Raw genomic sequence first — 12,853 nt, 5'->3', positions numbered from 1 at the left:
TAGATATAAGCTTTGTCATAAGCTTCCTTGTTTTTCTGTTCAAATTGTCCAACTCCATCTGGGTCCAGTCAATTATTCCTGCAGAGTATCGAATCACAGGTATAGCCCAGGTATTTATGGCTTTTATGATGTTTCCTCCACTCAATTTGTACTTTAATATGTTGCGAATTCGTCAAATGTACTTGGCTGCAGTTAATTCCTTGACTTTATTATGCATTAAGTCAGAGGCCTCTAAAATCCCCAAGTACTTGTAGCTTTCTTCTGGTTTTACTGCCTTTATCATTTCTTCATTCTCAAGTTGTATTACATCATCTTCAAGGATCTTGCCTGCTTTAGTTGCCATTGTTGCACATTTGTCAATTCCAAACTGCATACCAATGTCTTGGCTAAATTCTTTTGTGCTTTCAATTAATAAATTCAGTTCAGCTTTTGTTTTACCAAACAGCTTCAAATCATCCATGTACATAAAGTGCGAAATTTTCAGTCCTTTCTTTGCAAGTTCGTATCCATAGTTCATCTTCTTCAAAATGATTGTCAGTGGGAGTATAAAAAGTAGGGGTGAAAGGGAATCACCCTGGAAAATGCTTCATTTAATTTCAACTTCACCCAGTACTTCTTCATTAGCTATAAGCTTCATTTTCCAGAGGTTCATTGAAGTTTCCATGAATTTTTGTATGTTGCTGCTGATGCCAAAGATTTTCAGGCATTTCTTGATCCAGCTATGGGGAACTGAATCAAATGCTTTCTTATAGTCTATCCAAGCCATGAACAGCTTGGTTCGTCTTTTCTTTGAATTCTTTAGGATTAGCTTGTCAATCAGCAGTTGGTCCTTTGTTCCTCTTGAATTTTTGCAGCATCCTTTCTGTTCTATAGGAAGCAAGTTATTTCTTTCCAAGTATCCATAAATTTGGTTTAAAATGATACCAGTAAGGAGCTTGTATGTTGTTGGCAAACAGGTGATTGGCCTATAGTTTCCAGGATCCTTTTCTTTTTCTTTATCTTTTTGGATCAAAAATGTCCTTCCAGTTGTCATCCATTCATCATTTTCAGGTGTTTTTAAGATCTGGTTCATTTGGGCTGCCAATCTTTTGTTAAAGTGCCTTTAACCAGAAGCCATGTAACTCGTCTGGTCCAGATGCACTCCAGTTCTTCACTTTTCTTGACTGTCTTTCCACCATTTCTTTTGTTATTTTCACATCTTCCAGTTTATGCACTTTAATAGAATACTCAATCCGTTTGATCCATTTTGCAATTCTGTTGTGCTTCTTGTTGTTTTCCCACAAATTCTTCCAGAATTTCTCAGCTTTCTCTTTATCAGACTTTTCATTTGTTGTTACTCCATCTCCACTTTCTAAGCTCTTATAAAACTGGTGGTGATTTGCTCTGAACTGTGAGTTTTCCTTGAATTGAGTTATTATTTTCATATCTTTTAATCTTTTCAGCAACGGCAACAACCCTCTGCTTCAGCTCTTCAATTACTATCGCAATCTCTTTATTCTCCAAATAGTATTTTGCTTCCAGGCTGCTTTTGACCTGCTTGTTTTTTAGCTGACCTTGCCTTAGGTTCTTCAAGTTGCTCAAGTCTCCACGAAATTTTTTGATCTTCAATTCCAACCGAATTTTCCATTTAGGCTTCCTCTTCTTGCCTCTTTGTTTCTTTCGTATTTTCAAACCCAATTCTTTGATGGTTATGAAGGCTGCTGTATACATCACCTGGTTTGTTTCAGCTAATGTAGTGGTTTAAATGGTTTGCACAGCCTCATTGACCTTTTTTAGTACCTTTCTCCATTCTTTCCGGTTCACTTGGTTCAACTTTGGCAAATGTGTTCTTTCAGCATCTTCCATTTGATGCTTTATTTTCTCAGCTAATTGAGCAATATCTGTTGGTGTTTGTTCTTCAGTGCTTCCTTGTTCTTTATCTTCATCCATTTCAGCATCCTCTTCCTCCCTTTCTTCCTCAGTTTGCTTTTGAGTCTGCAAATCATTCTTGATGTTACTCTTCTTTGTTGGTATACTCAGACCATTAGTTGCTTTCTCCTTAATTCCTATTAATTCTGCTGTAGTGAAAAATTTGTGGCTTAGAATTACATGTCGCTGGTCCATTAGCCTTTGTTCACTGATATCACAGTCCGTGTGGTTCACCTTCCAAATCTGATATACTCATTTTTGAAATCCACGTTTTGGTGGCTCAGACTGATAGTAAGCTTTCATAATAGAGATGTTTTCTTCCCTAGTCCAGATTTTTCGCTTTTCCACTTTTTCTTCTAGTAGCTTGTCAGCTCCATGCCCTGGTTGCCTAGCAGAGGGAGCTGAACCCTGTAGCTCATTTTGTGCAGAATGCCCAGGAGTCATAGCATCCAACGGAATCCTTGTTAATCTGGGCGACGGTTCATTAGAGTGTGCAAGCCCCTCCACCACGACAAGATAAAGCTCCTCGGAGGGGTTGTTGTTGTTGTTATTGTTGTTGTTGTTGTTGTTGTTATTATTATTATTATTATTATTATTATTATTGCAAGCTCTGTTAATGCTCTTTAATACCTGGTGTAGCTTGGTCAGGATGGGGCCCGTTTTCTCCTTCTCTTCATACTTCTCCACCTTGGATTGGAGCCGTTTGTAATCTTGCAGGACTTGCTCACGCCGCTTTACCGCCATATTTAGACTGGGGAAGACGCCGCTGAATCTGTGGGGATTTTCAAAAAAATGATTTTGATATTCTTCATACTGTACAGTATTTAAGTTAATTCTTCACTGAGAACTTTTTTTTTTTTGAGGAACAAAAGTTGAATGTTAATTTTTTTTTCTTTACTACAGAGAAATATGTTTTTCCTCTTATTCTTTCTCTCCTAGGATCTCAGACACTGGGAGTAATCTATGCCCTTCACTCTCACACATAAAACTACCTAGCTGAGATACTACGGTACAGAAAATGGTCTGCTACAACGTCCTACCTGTCAACGACTACTTCAGCTTCAACCACAATAATATATGGGCAAATAATTAATACAAACTCAAGGTAAACTGCTCCAAACTCGATTGCAGAAAATACTACTTCAGCAACAGAGTGGTCAATGCCTGGAATGCTCTACCTGTTACATCCTCTAACTCCCACAGATTCCACCTTAAACTGTCTACCATGGACCTCATCCCATTCTTAAGAGGTCCGTAAAGGGGGCGTGAAAAGCGCACCAGCGTGCCTTCTGTCCCTGTCTTACTGTCCCCATTTACTTCTACTCATTTCTCTTGTTCATGTCCGTGTTTATACTTATATTGTCATCTTGCACACGTTTGGCAAACTAAATAAAATAAAGAAAACAAATAAAAATAGTTGGCTCCAGCTGACTTACAATCAGGGGTTTTAAACCATGTGTGTTTCCAGCATGATCTATCTAGTGTGTTGCTTCTCAAGATAAATAAAAAAAAAACCACGGGAAACCCACAGCGTGGATATTTATCTGGCACGGGAAAAATTTCCTGCCACTGTGTAGCTTTGGCATCCTTGTTTTCACAGATTGGGTGGATGTTTCCCACAAGTAAGCATCGCAATTGCACCCATTTTGACAAGTCAGTTCAGGAAACGGGTGCTCCATCCTAGCCACAAATCAAATCAAGGGCAATTGAAGAATGGTTTTTGTTTGCTGTTGAACATCCTCCAACCCCATTAATTACCATCAAAGCTTTTCCTTTCAGCCAGCGGGCTCTGCAACTATTTCTTTTATAACACATGTTATGAAGCAAAAAGCAAGATAACATACAAGCCACAAAGAATGTCATTTTAAATAGGGTTAGGTGCCTTTAAAAAAAACAGACAAGAAAAGTACTAAACATACAAGTATATATTCAAAAGCGAGATATAAAGGGGGGGGGGAACCCCCATAGTTAGGATAGATTAGTGAAGGTAAGGGAATAAGAAATGATACCAAATTATATTTGGGTTTGTGGAATTACCATCCCAAGGAAACATAAAGGGAGATATGAAAGAGACACCCATAACAATAGAAAAAGAAAGGGAGAGAGGAGGAGAGAACGAGAGGAAGAGGAGGAAGGAAGAAAGAGGTAAAGAGAGGAGGGTAGAAAGGGAGAAAGAGAAGGAAACAGGGTAGGAAGGGGAAAGAGAGTAGGAGAAGGGGAGAGGTAAGGGAAGAAGGAAGGGGAAGGAGAGGAGGAAGGAGGAAAGTAGAGAAGGGAGGGAGGGAGAAAAGAAAGGGAAAAGGTGGTGGTGCTACAACAGGAAGAAGGGTTGGTAAATAAAGCAACCCAAATTGTATATTATAACCTATTAAATGGAGTAACCAATGTATAAGAATGACAAATGTAAAGAATAATATTTATGTGAATGTATACTTACAATGATATGTAAGAGAATAAAAAGCAAAAGAACTTTAAAAAAACAACAATAATTTAAAAATAAAAAAATAAGATTAAAAAAAAAAACCAGACAGGGTGTGTGAACGAAGCAGGCTTGTTGAACGAAAGCATAGCAGGTCATAAATATTAATCTTGCCTCATTCAGGGATGGGGCCTATAACAGGTTCATTGTTTTTCAGGGAGGGACACTCATCTCTCACACAATGAGCCATTAAGCCCTTCAGCCCATTAGCTACAACAGGAGCCAGATTAATAATCCTTGCATAATTCTGGATGGATCGTCACGGGATGCAGAGGTGGCAGAGAAGTACCAATAAATTATGGCTGTCGAAACTGCCAAAAAAAAAAAAAAGGATCCCATCCAACCTTTCTCAACTTCAAATCATCCCGACGACGGTTTCCATTAACGCACTGAGTGTGGCCATTAGCCCGATGTTGGGAAATTCAATTAATTGGGTTTCTTCTGAAAGACAAGGCAACGAGACGGGACCCTTTTTTTGATGTGTGAACGAAGAAGAGGAGGAGGAAGAGGAGCAGGGGCTTGAAAAGAAGATAAAATACTGTATGTTTCAGAGTATAAGACGCACCAAGGTTTTGAAGATGCAAATTTTTTAAAAAAAGGTTTTGCACTCTGCAATCCACCCCAAAATGGCCCGTTTTTTTGCGAAAACAGGTCTGTTCCCCCCCCCCCCCAAAAGGGCATGAATACCCTTTAGGAAACTTGTAGAGTGCTCGGCGGGGGGGGGGGGGAATGAGCAAAAAACACCGTTTTTCATGAAAACAGGCCCATTTTTTTTTTCAAAAAAGGGGCATGGATAGCCTTTAGGAAGTTTATAGAGTGCTCCTGGGGGTGGGGTGGGGCAAAATTGAGCAAAAAAAAACAAAAAACGGCCCATTTTTCTCTCATTTCCTCCCAAGACCCCAGGAGCTCTCTGGAAGCCTCCTAAAGGCTATGCACGGCCATTTGGGTGAAGAGGTGGAGTTTCGGGAGGCCAAAAATGCTGCATTCAGTGTATTAAGACGCACCCAGATTTTCAGCCTCTTTTTTGAGGGAAAAAGATCCGTCTTATACTCCGAAAAATACCGTACAGCTCTGACCCAGGCTTCACCAAATCATGAAGGAGACTTCTTGTCCTGACAAAACCCCTTTTTATGAAGCTAATGTAAATTCCTCTCATTCACATCCAGCAACATCGCGGCAAACAGTCTTTCAAGGGTGAATTTACAATCGCAGACATTGGAGAGCTGCCAGGCTGATATCTTCCAAATATCGGTGTACAAGGAAATACTTGGGAAGGAGTCTCTGACAAACAAATCCTCACACTAATGAATTGAACTAATTCATTGAACTATTTAAAAGAAGATGTAAGACTTAGAATCAAATGTCTTTCTTTTGGGAGGTTTGCAGAGTTGCAAAACCTTTTTTTTAAAATTTGCCTCTTCAAAATCTTGATGACTTGCAATTTCCTCAGGCGTCCCCACTGACTCTGCTGTCGGAGGCAGCTGGGAAGGTTGCAAACGATATCCATGTGACTGTGGGATGCTGCATTCATCATAAATGTGTGGCAGTTGGCAAGCACCTGAATTGACAACCTGTGGCTTCAAGGACCAGTTGCAGGAACCAATCATTAGTCCCTTTTTCAGCACCATCCTAACTTCCAACTTTTGCTAAACAAGTGGCCATTAAAGAAGGACCAACTGTCAACATATGCTGGCTGAATACTCTAAAGCAGGGGTGTCAAACTTGATTTCATTGAGGGCCGCATCAGGGTTGTGTTTGACCTCAAGAGGGCTGGGGTGTGTGGCCAGGGGCCATGGCCAGCTTCATGCCACTCATGTCGGGGCCACCTGTGCCAGTGAGAACAGGTTCCTGAGCTCTGTTTTTGGCTTGGACAGCCTCCTGTATCCCTCTGCCAGCAAAAACGGAGCATATGGGCCTCCCAAGCACCGTTTTTGCTGGCAGAGGCACCACGGGCCGGTTCTTTGCTGTTTCCAGGATGGCCCCGTGGACCCGATCTAAGCACCCTGCAGGCCGAATCTGGCCCTCAGGCCTTGAGTTTGACACCCCTGCTCTAAAGGAAGCTGTCAGGGTTACGACAGAGGCCCTAATGAAAGCAGGACGAGATGTAACTGCTCACAAAGTACACAAAGCAATCAGAATGCAGAGAATATATGTTCTCATGAAGATTGCCCTCTGAAAATGAAATTTCCCAGAAAATTTGCTCTTAGAATTCCGCAGCTGGAGTTATAAATAATAATAAAAAACCCACTAATAAGGCTCTTACTGAGCCTCTATAAGGTGGGGATCTAAGTATATCAAACATTATGCTAACAGCCCCCCCCCCTCCTTCCCACCTCTTTACTGGTACACCATGTTGTGCTCTTAGCAATTTCAAAAGCTGCTGTGCCATAAAAACTAATCTATAAAACCGACTCACCTGTAAATACTCTGTACGAAAGACATTAACAGCAGGAAAGGTAATGCAGTATTATTTAACACAAAGAGCTATTGACATTCGCTTCTATACTTAGATTTCCACACTGGCGAGAAGGACTTTGATTTCACAGACTAACTACACAATCCATGCTGGGCTACCGTTGCTATAGATTTATACCATGCTGCAGATTTAAGGCCTATGAAAGGCTGGAGTCCTGCTGCATACATGCATGTAGCTTGCCTCAGCTTTTCTTTCCTTTTATGTTAATTTAATTTTTTCCCCTTTCCTTTTTGTGTCATTAATGGAGAGACTGATGGAGGCAGTTAACTAGCATGCTAGCAAGAAGGGGTAACTATACGCTCTTCTCACTTAATGCTGTAGTTTTCTAGGTTTGAGAAATTATCTGTAAAGAATGTAATTTCATCTTAAGAATCCTCACCTATACTCTGAATCTCATTAAAAAGCTTCAAATGCTTGCTTGCTATTTTCACTAGCCATCGTTTAACAGAGATTAACATAGTTGGAAGGGGCCTTGGAGGTCTTCTAATCCAATATCCTGCCCCCCGCACCAAAGCAGGAGATCCTACACTAGGGGTCTGCAATCTTAAACATTTAAAACGTCATTTGGACCCGTTTCTCACAGAAAAGAAAACTCTGGGAGCCACGAAACCTGGGTGGGTGTGGCCAACTCGACATCACTCACTCCTACCCAGTCAATATGACACACACACACATCCCAGCCACACCTACCCAGGTTTTGTGGATCCCGCTGTTTTCTGTAGGAAACAGATATCTCTCTGTGTGTGTCTCTCTTTCTCCCTCTTTCTTTCTTTCACCCTCTCTCTCTCTCTCTGTCTCTCATCTCTCTCTCTGTCTCTCTGATTTCAGGCCAGGCGGGAGTGACCAGAAGGGGAGGGCGAGAGGCAGGGCCAGCCAGTGGTAGGCTCAGCCGATAGGGAGCCACAGCAGGGGTATGAAAAAGCCACATGCGGCTCTGGAGCCACCGGTTGCCGACACCTGCCCTACACCATTTCTTATCGATGGTAGTCCAGTCTCTTCTTGAAAGCTTTCAGCGATGAAGCTCCCACAACTTCTGAAGACAACTTCTATTCCACTGGTTGATTGTTCTCAGGGTCAGAAAATTCCTTCTTATTTCCAGGTTGAATCTCTCCTTGTTCAGTTTTCATCTATTATTCCTTGTCTGGCCTTTGGTTGCTTTGGAAAATAGCTTGATCCCCCCCTCCTCTTTGTTGCAGCCCCCCAAATATTGGAAGGCTGCTATTATGTCTCCCCTGGTCCTTCACTAGACTAGCCATACCCAGTTCCTGCAACTGTTCATATTGTGAACTGTGCGTATGTTTCAGTACTTAAAGACACTTGCTCCCTCTTGAGAAGGGAATCTAGAGAAGACCAGAACACCATCCTTGAAGATATCTGCAATCTGAATGCCACAGATTGTCAGCATGCTTCTTTCACTGCAACCCCTTTATCAAGCATCAGTGGATCCACACTTGCATTCAGTTTGGTTTTTCTCTGCACTGACTCCAAATCATGAAGAAAATCATGTGGCATCAGAGCAAAACTAAAACATCAACCAAGCGTCAACTCTGAATCTGGAAGACAGCCCCTCAGTCCTGCCCAAAAGGAGACAATGAGGAACTGCCTTGCTTCCTGAAACTTCCTTCTTCGTTCTTAAAACCTTGGTGGTCTTTATGCCTACGCGGAATGCAACCACATAAAATGGAACATGGGTTGGAGCTGTGGTTCCAATAAAATCAAACTACCATATTTTTTGGAGTATAAGACACACTTTTTTCCCTCAGAAAAGAGGGTGAAGATCTGGGTGCGTCTTATACACTGGATGCAGCATTTTTGGTTTCCTGAAATCCCGCCCCCTTTGCAAAAATGGCCATACATAGCCTTTAGGAGGCTTCCAGATTGTTCCTGGGGGCTGGGGAGGACAAAAATGAGTGGAAAATGGGCAGTTTTTTTGCTCCTTTTTGCCCCCAGGAGCACTCTATAAGCCTCCTGAAGGCTATGCATTCCCCTTTTTTGACAAAAAACAGGCCTATTTTTGCAAAAAATGGCTGTTTTTGGAAGGTCTGCAGAGTGTAAAAACTTTTTTTTTTAATTTGCCTCTTCAAAATCTTGGTGTGTCTTATACTCCAGTGCATCTTATACTCCGAAAAATACAGTATCCGGCAAGTAAAACCTTGGTGAGCAAACACCGGTGCAGCATGATCACAATGGTTAAGACATCCCCAGTGTCAGAAATCTCAATTTGGGCTTCAGAGCATATGCCTATGATTTATTTTTTTAAAAGCTTTCACACCTTTGCCAATGGTCTAAATCAGGGGTTGGGAACCTTAAGAACTCAAAGAGCCACAAAGGTCCTAACCGGAAGCCCCCCGTTCAATTCTGGAGCTAACCGGAAGTCCAGTTCCCCCACCATAGAGTCTCCTCCTAGTGTGGCATCCTTTTCCCTCTGCTGACCGGAAGTCCCGTTCTCCCACCATAGAGTCTCCTCCTAGTGTGGCATCCTTTTCCCTCTGCTGACTGGAAGTCCCGTTCCCCCACCATAGAGTCTCCTCTTTATGCAGCGTCCTTTTTCCTCTACCTGTCCTAATCAAAAGGCATATCAATTGTGGAGCAAACTGGTGACAGGGAGCTGCAGCAGAGGGATGAAAGAGCCACATGCAGCTCCAGAGCCTTGGGTTGCCGACTCCTGGTCTAAATAGTATTGCCAGGTTTCCTCCAATGGTTTCTTCTGTTTGCAATGGGTAGGTCTGGCATGACATGGAGAACAGCTCAGCTTCCTCCAACCCATGTCGTCTATTTTTTTAATCCATGCTTAAATATGGCAGGTATATACTGCATTTTTCGTACTATAAGATGCACCAAAGTATAAGACACACCTTGATTTTGAAGAGGTAACTTTTTAAAAAAGGTTTTGTACTCTGCAGGTCTCCCAAACCCTCTGCACGCCTCGATTTTGCAAAAAGAAAATGCATGCAGAGCTTTGGGAGGCTCTTAGAGTGCTCCTAGGGGCTGGGGAGGGGAAACAAACAAAAATGGCCCTTTTCCCCGCAAAAACGGGCTGTTTTTTTGCCCCAAAAAGCGGGCATGCAGAGGCTTTGGGAGGCTTGTAGAGTGCTCCTGGGGGCTAGAGGGCAAAAACAACTCAATTTCTTTGCTCTTTTTTGCCCTCCCCAGCCTCCAGCAGCACTCTAGAAGCCTCCTAAATGCTATGCACATCCATTTTTGCAAAGGGGACGGGGTTTCGATAGGCCAAAAATGCTGTATTCAGGGTAAGATGCACCCAGATTTTCACCCTGTTTTTTGAGCGAAAAAGATGCATCTTATACTCCGAAAAATACGCTATGCCCATTTCTCACTCCTGTAGAATGAAGAGTTCCTTCACACTTGATGATCTTAATGATCTTGCGATATGAAGTAGAAGAAAATTTCAGGCATTTTTATTAGATTTCAGCCCTTAAAAGCATTGAGAAAAGATTTTCACAGATGTGAAAATTTCCCATGAAGCATTACCAAAGTCTTTACAAATATATTACAGGTAGTACAACTGTTGTTGACAACAGTTGAGCCTAAATTTTCTCTTGCTAAGCAAGACAGTGGTTAAATGAGTTTTGCTCCATCTTACAACCTTTTGTGCTGTAGTTGTTAAGTGAATCATTTAGTTGTTAAATGAATCTGTCTTCCCCACTGCCTTTGCTTGTCAGAAAGTTGCAAAAGGTGATCAGATGACCCTGGGGCCCTGCAACCGTCTTAAATACTGAAGGCCAGAGAAGGAATAATGGATGGAAACTGACCAAGGAGAGATTCAACCTGGAAATAAGAAGAAATTTCCTGACAGTGAGAACCATCAACCCATGGAACAGACGTTGCCTTCGGAAGTTGTGGGAGCTTCATCACTGGAGGCTTTCAAGAAGAGACTGGACTGCCATCTCTCAGGAATGGTGTAGGGAGGGTCTCCTACCTGGGCAGGGGGTTGGACTAGATGACCTATAGGGTCCCTTCCAACTCTGGTAATCTGTTAAGTCTGTTAAATTCAAATCAGTTAACACATCTCTCAATTTTGATCTGTTAAATACTTCCTATTACCCAGTCCAATGTTTCACTCACTAGGTTATGGCCACACACTCCCTGCAAGGCACATCACAAAGGGTGCTTTGGCCCACATTTGCTTATAGAAGGAGTACATTCCATAAGCCAGTTGCATAATTTTGCTTAGGCAAGCAAGCTCTGGGCGAGACAATTTCCTGCCCAAGATTTACTGGCTGTTTTGCTCTGTATCCGAGAACATGGGATCAGACTTGTACATAACTGGAAAAAAATTAGATGCTTAATGAAGGCTTTGCACATTCTACTTTCGTACTTCATGCAATGGGGGCAGGTTAGTGAATAATCAGACCCAAATGTGTAAAGTTCAGCTAGTTACTTTATTGTTCTGTGCCTATTTCACATGAATCTATTAGAGTAGAGTAGAGTAGAGTAGAGTAGAGTAGAGTAGAGTAGAGTAGAGTAGAGTAGAGTAGAGTAGAGTAGAGTAGAATAATAAATAGAATACAATAAAATTAGAAATAGAATAGAATCAGGAGTAGAACAGAACAGAATAGAATGAAATGAATAGAACAGAATAACAGAGTTGGAAGGGACCTTGGAGGTCTTCTAGTCCAACCCCTGCTTAGACAGGAATCCCTAGCATTTTAGACAAATAGTTCTTAAAAAAAACCTCTTCTTAAAAATTTCCAGTGTTGGAGCATTCACAACTTCTGGAGGAAGTTGTTCTACTGATTAATTGTTCTGTCAGGAAATTTCTGTTGCTTCTCTCCTTGATTAGTTTCCACCCATTGCTTCTTGTCCTACATTCAGGTACTTTGGAGAATAGTTTGACTCCCTCTTCTTTGGGGCAGCCCCTGGGATACTGGAAGACTGCTATCATGTCTCCCCTAGTCCTTCTTTCTATTAAACTAGACATACCCAGTTCCTGCAACCATTCTTCATATGCTTTGGCCTCCAGTCCCCTAATCCTCTTTGTTGCTCTTCTCTGCACTCTTTCTAGAGTCTCCACATCTTTTTTACATCATGGCGACCAAAACTGTATACTGTATGTGGCCTTATCAAGGCATTATAAAGTGGTATTAACCCTTCACGTGATCTTGATTCTATCCCTCTGTTTATGCAGCCTAGAACTATGTTGGCTTTTTTGGCAGATGAAACACACACAATCTCCCCCAGACTGGCAGCTTCTGCCTAGCAAAGACTAGATAAGGCTCAAAGGCATGGGTGGGGGAAGCCAGACCTTGCCCTCTTACGTTACATAATGAGCTTAGCTTTCAACCCTCAACAAAACGAAGCTGAAGTATTTTTTAGTCAACGATTCATTACAACAGAGGCTTCAAGGCATCTTACAGTATAATCAAGAATTTAATATAATAAAAATTCCAAGATCAGTAACGGTTCCCATTTGATTTGCTGCGGTAAATGAAATTTAAATTGCAACCTTCTAAAGAGAGAAACCTTTTTCCCTCATTATATTATTCCATAAAAAGAAAAAAAGAAAAAAGAAAGATACTAATAGGACTCTTGAAATAATTATCCAAGGGGAAACTGCGCATGTTTAAGACTAGCAAAATCTACCAGAAATGTCCTCATGCACCTTACAAATTAACACATGCTATAAGACGCAGACTTTTTGCTAACTAAAACCCATTTCGCAAAATGCATAATAAATCAATTTGTCAGAAATCAGAAATTATAAAAATGTACATAAAAGCCTTCCACTTCAGAGTTATATCTGTTCCTAAAAACTAATTAGCGTATTTGTGTCTCTTCTTTAGAGCCTGCTACGAGTCTTGATTTATCAAAGTGATGTTTTTCCAGTCACTAATGGAAGGACAGAGCACAACAGACTGCTTTAAAAATAGCAACAGGATGGAGATTGAAGTAGTAAGTTATTTTTCAGAACCGACAACTGCGTCTCTTAAAGTCTTCAAATAATGGATCAAAATAGGGAGAGACTAGCCAAA

General features: G+C 41.5%; 1 protein-coding gene across 1 annotated transcript in view; it reads right to left on the bottom strand.

The window, feature by feature from the left end:
• The window catches only part of BIN3 (bridging integrator 3), a 139,781-nt gene that overhangs the window by 31,104 nt on the left and 95,824 nt on the right, over positions 1-12,853 (bottom strand). The window contains exon 7 of the mRNA XM_032229920.1: positions 2,539-2,680. Within this exon, the coding sequence (XP_032085811.1) occupies positions 2,539-2,680 (142 nt within the window). The remainder of the gene's footprint in view (positions 1-2,538; positions 2,681-12,853) is intronic.

The sequence above is a fragment of the Thamnophis elegans genome, chromosome 13, assembly GCF_009769535.1.
Source record: "Thamnophis elegans isolate rThaEle1 chromosome 13, rThaEle1.pri, whole genome shotgun sequence".
Classification (NCBI taxonomy): Eukaryota; Metazoa; Chordata; class Lepidosauria; order Squamata; family Colubridae; genus Thamnophis; species Thamnophis elegans.
The sequence above is the reverse complement of the archived record's forward strand: the minus strand, read 5'-3'. Positions and strand labels throughout refer to the sequence as shown.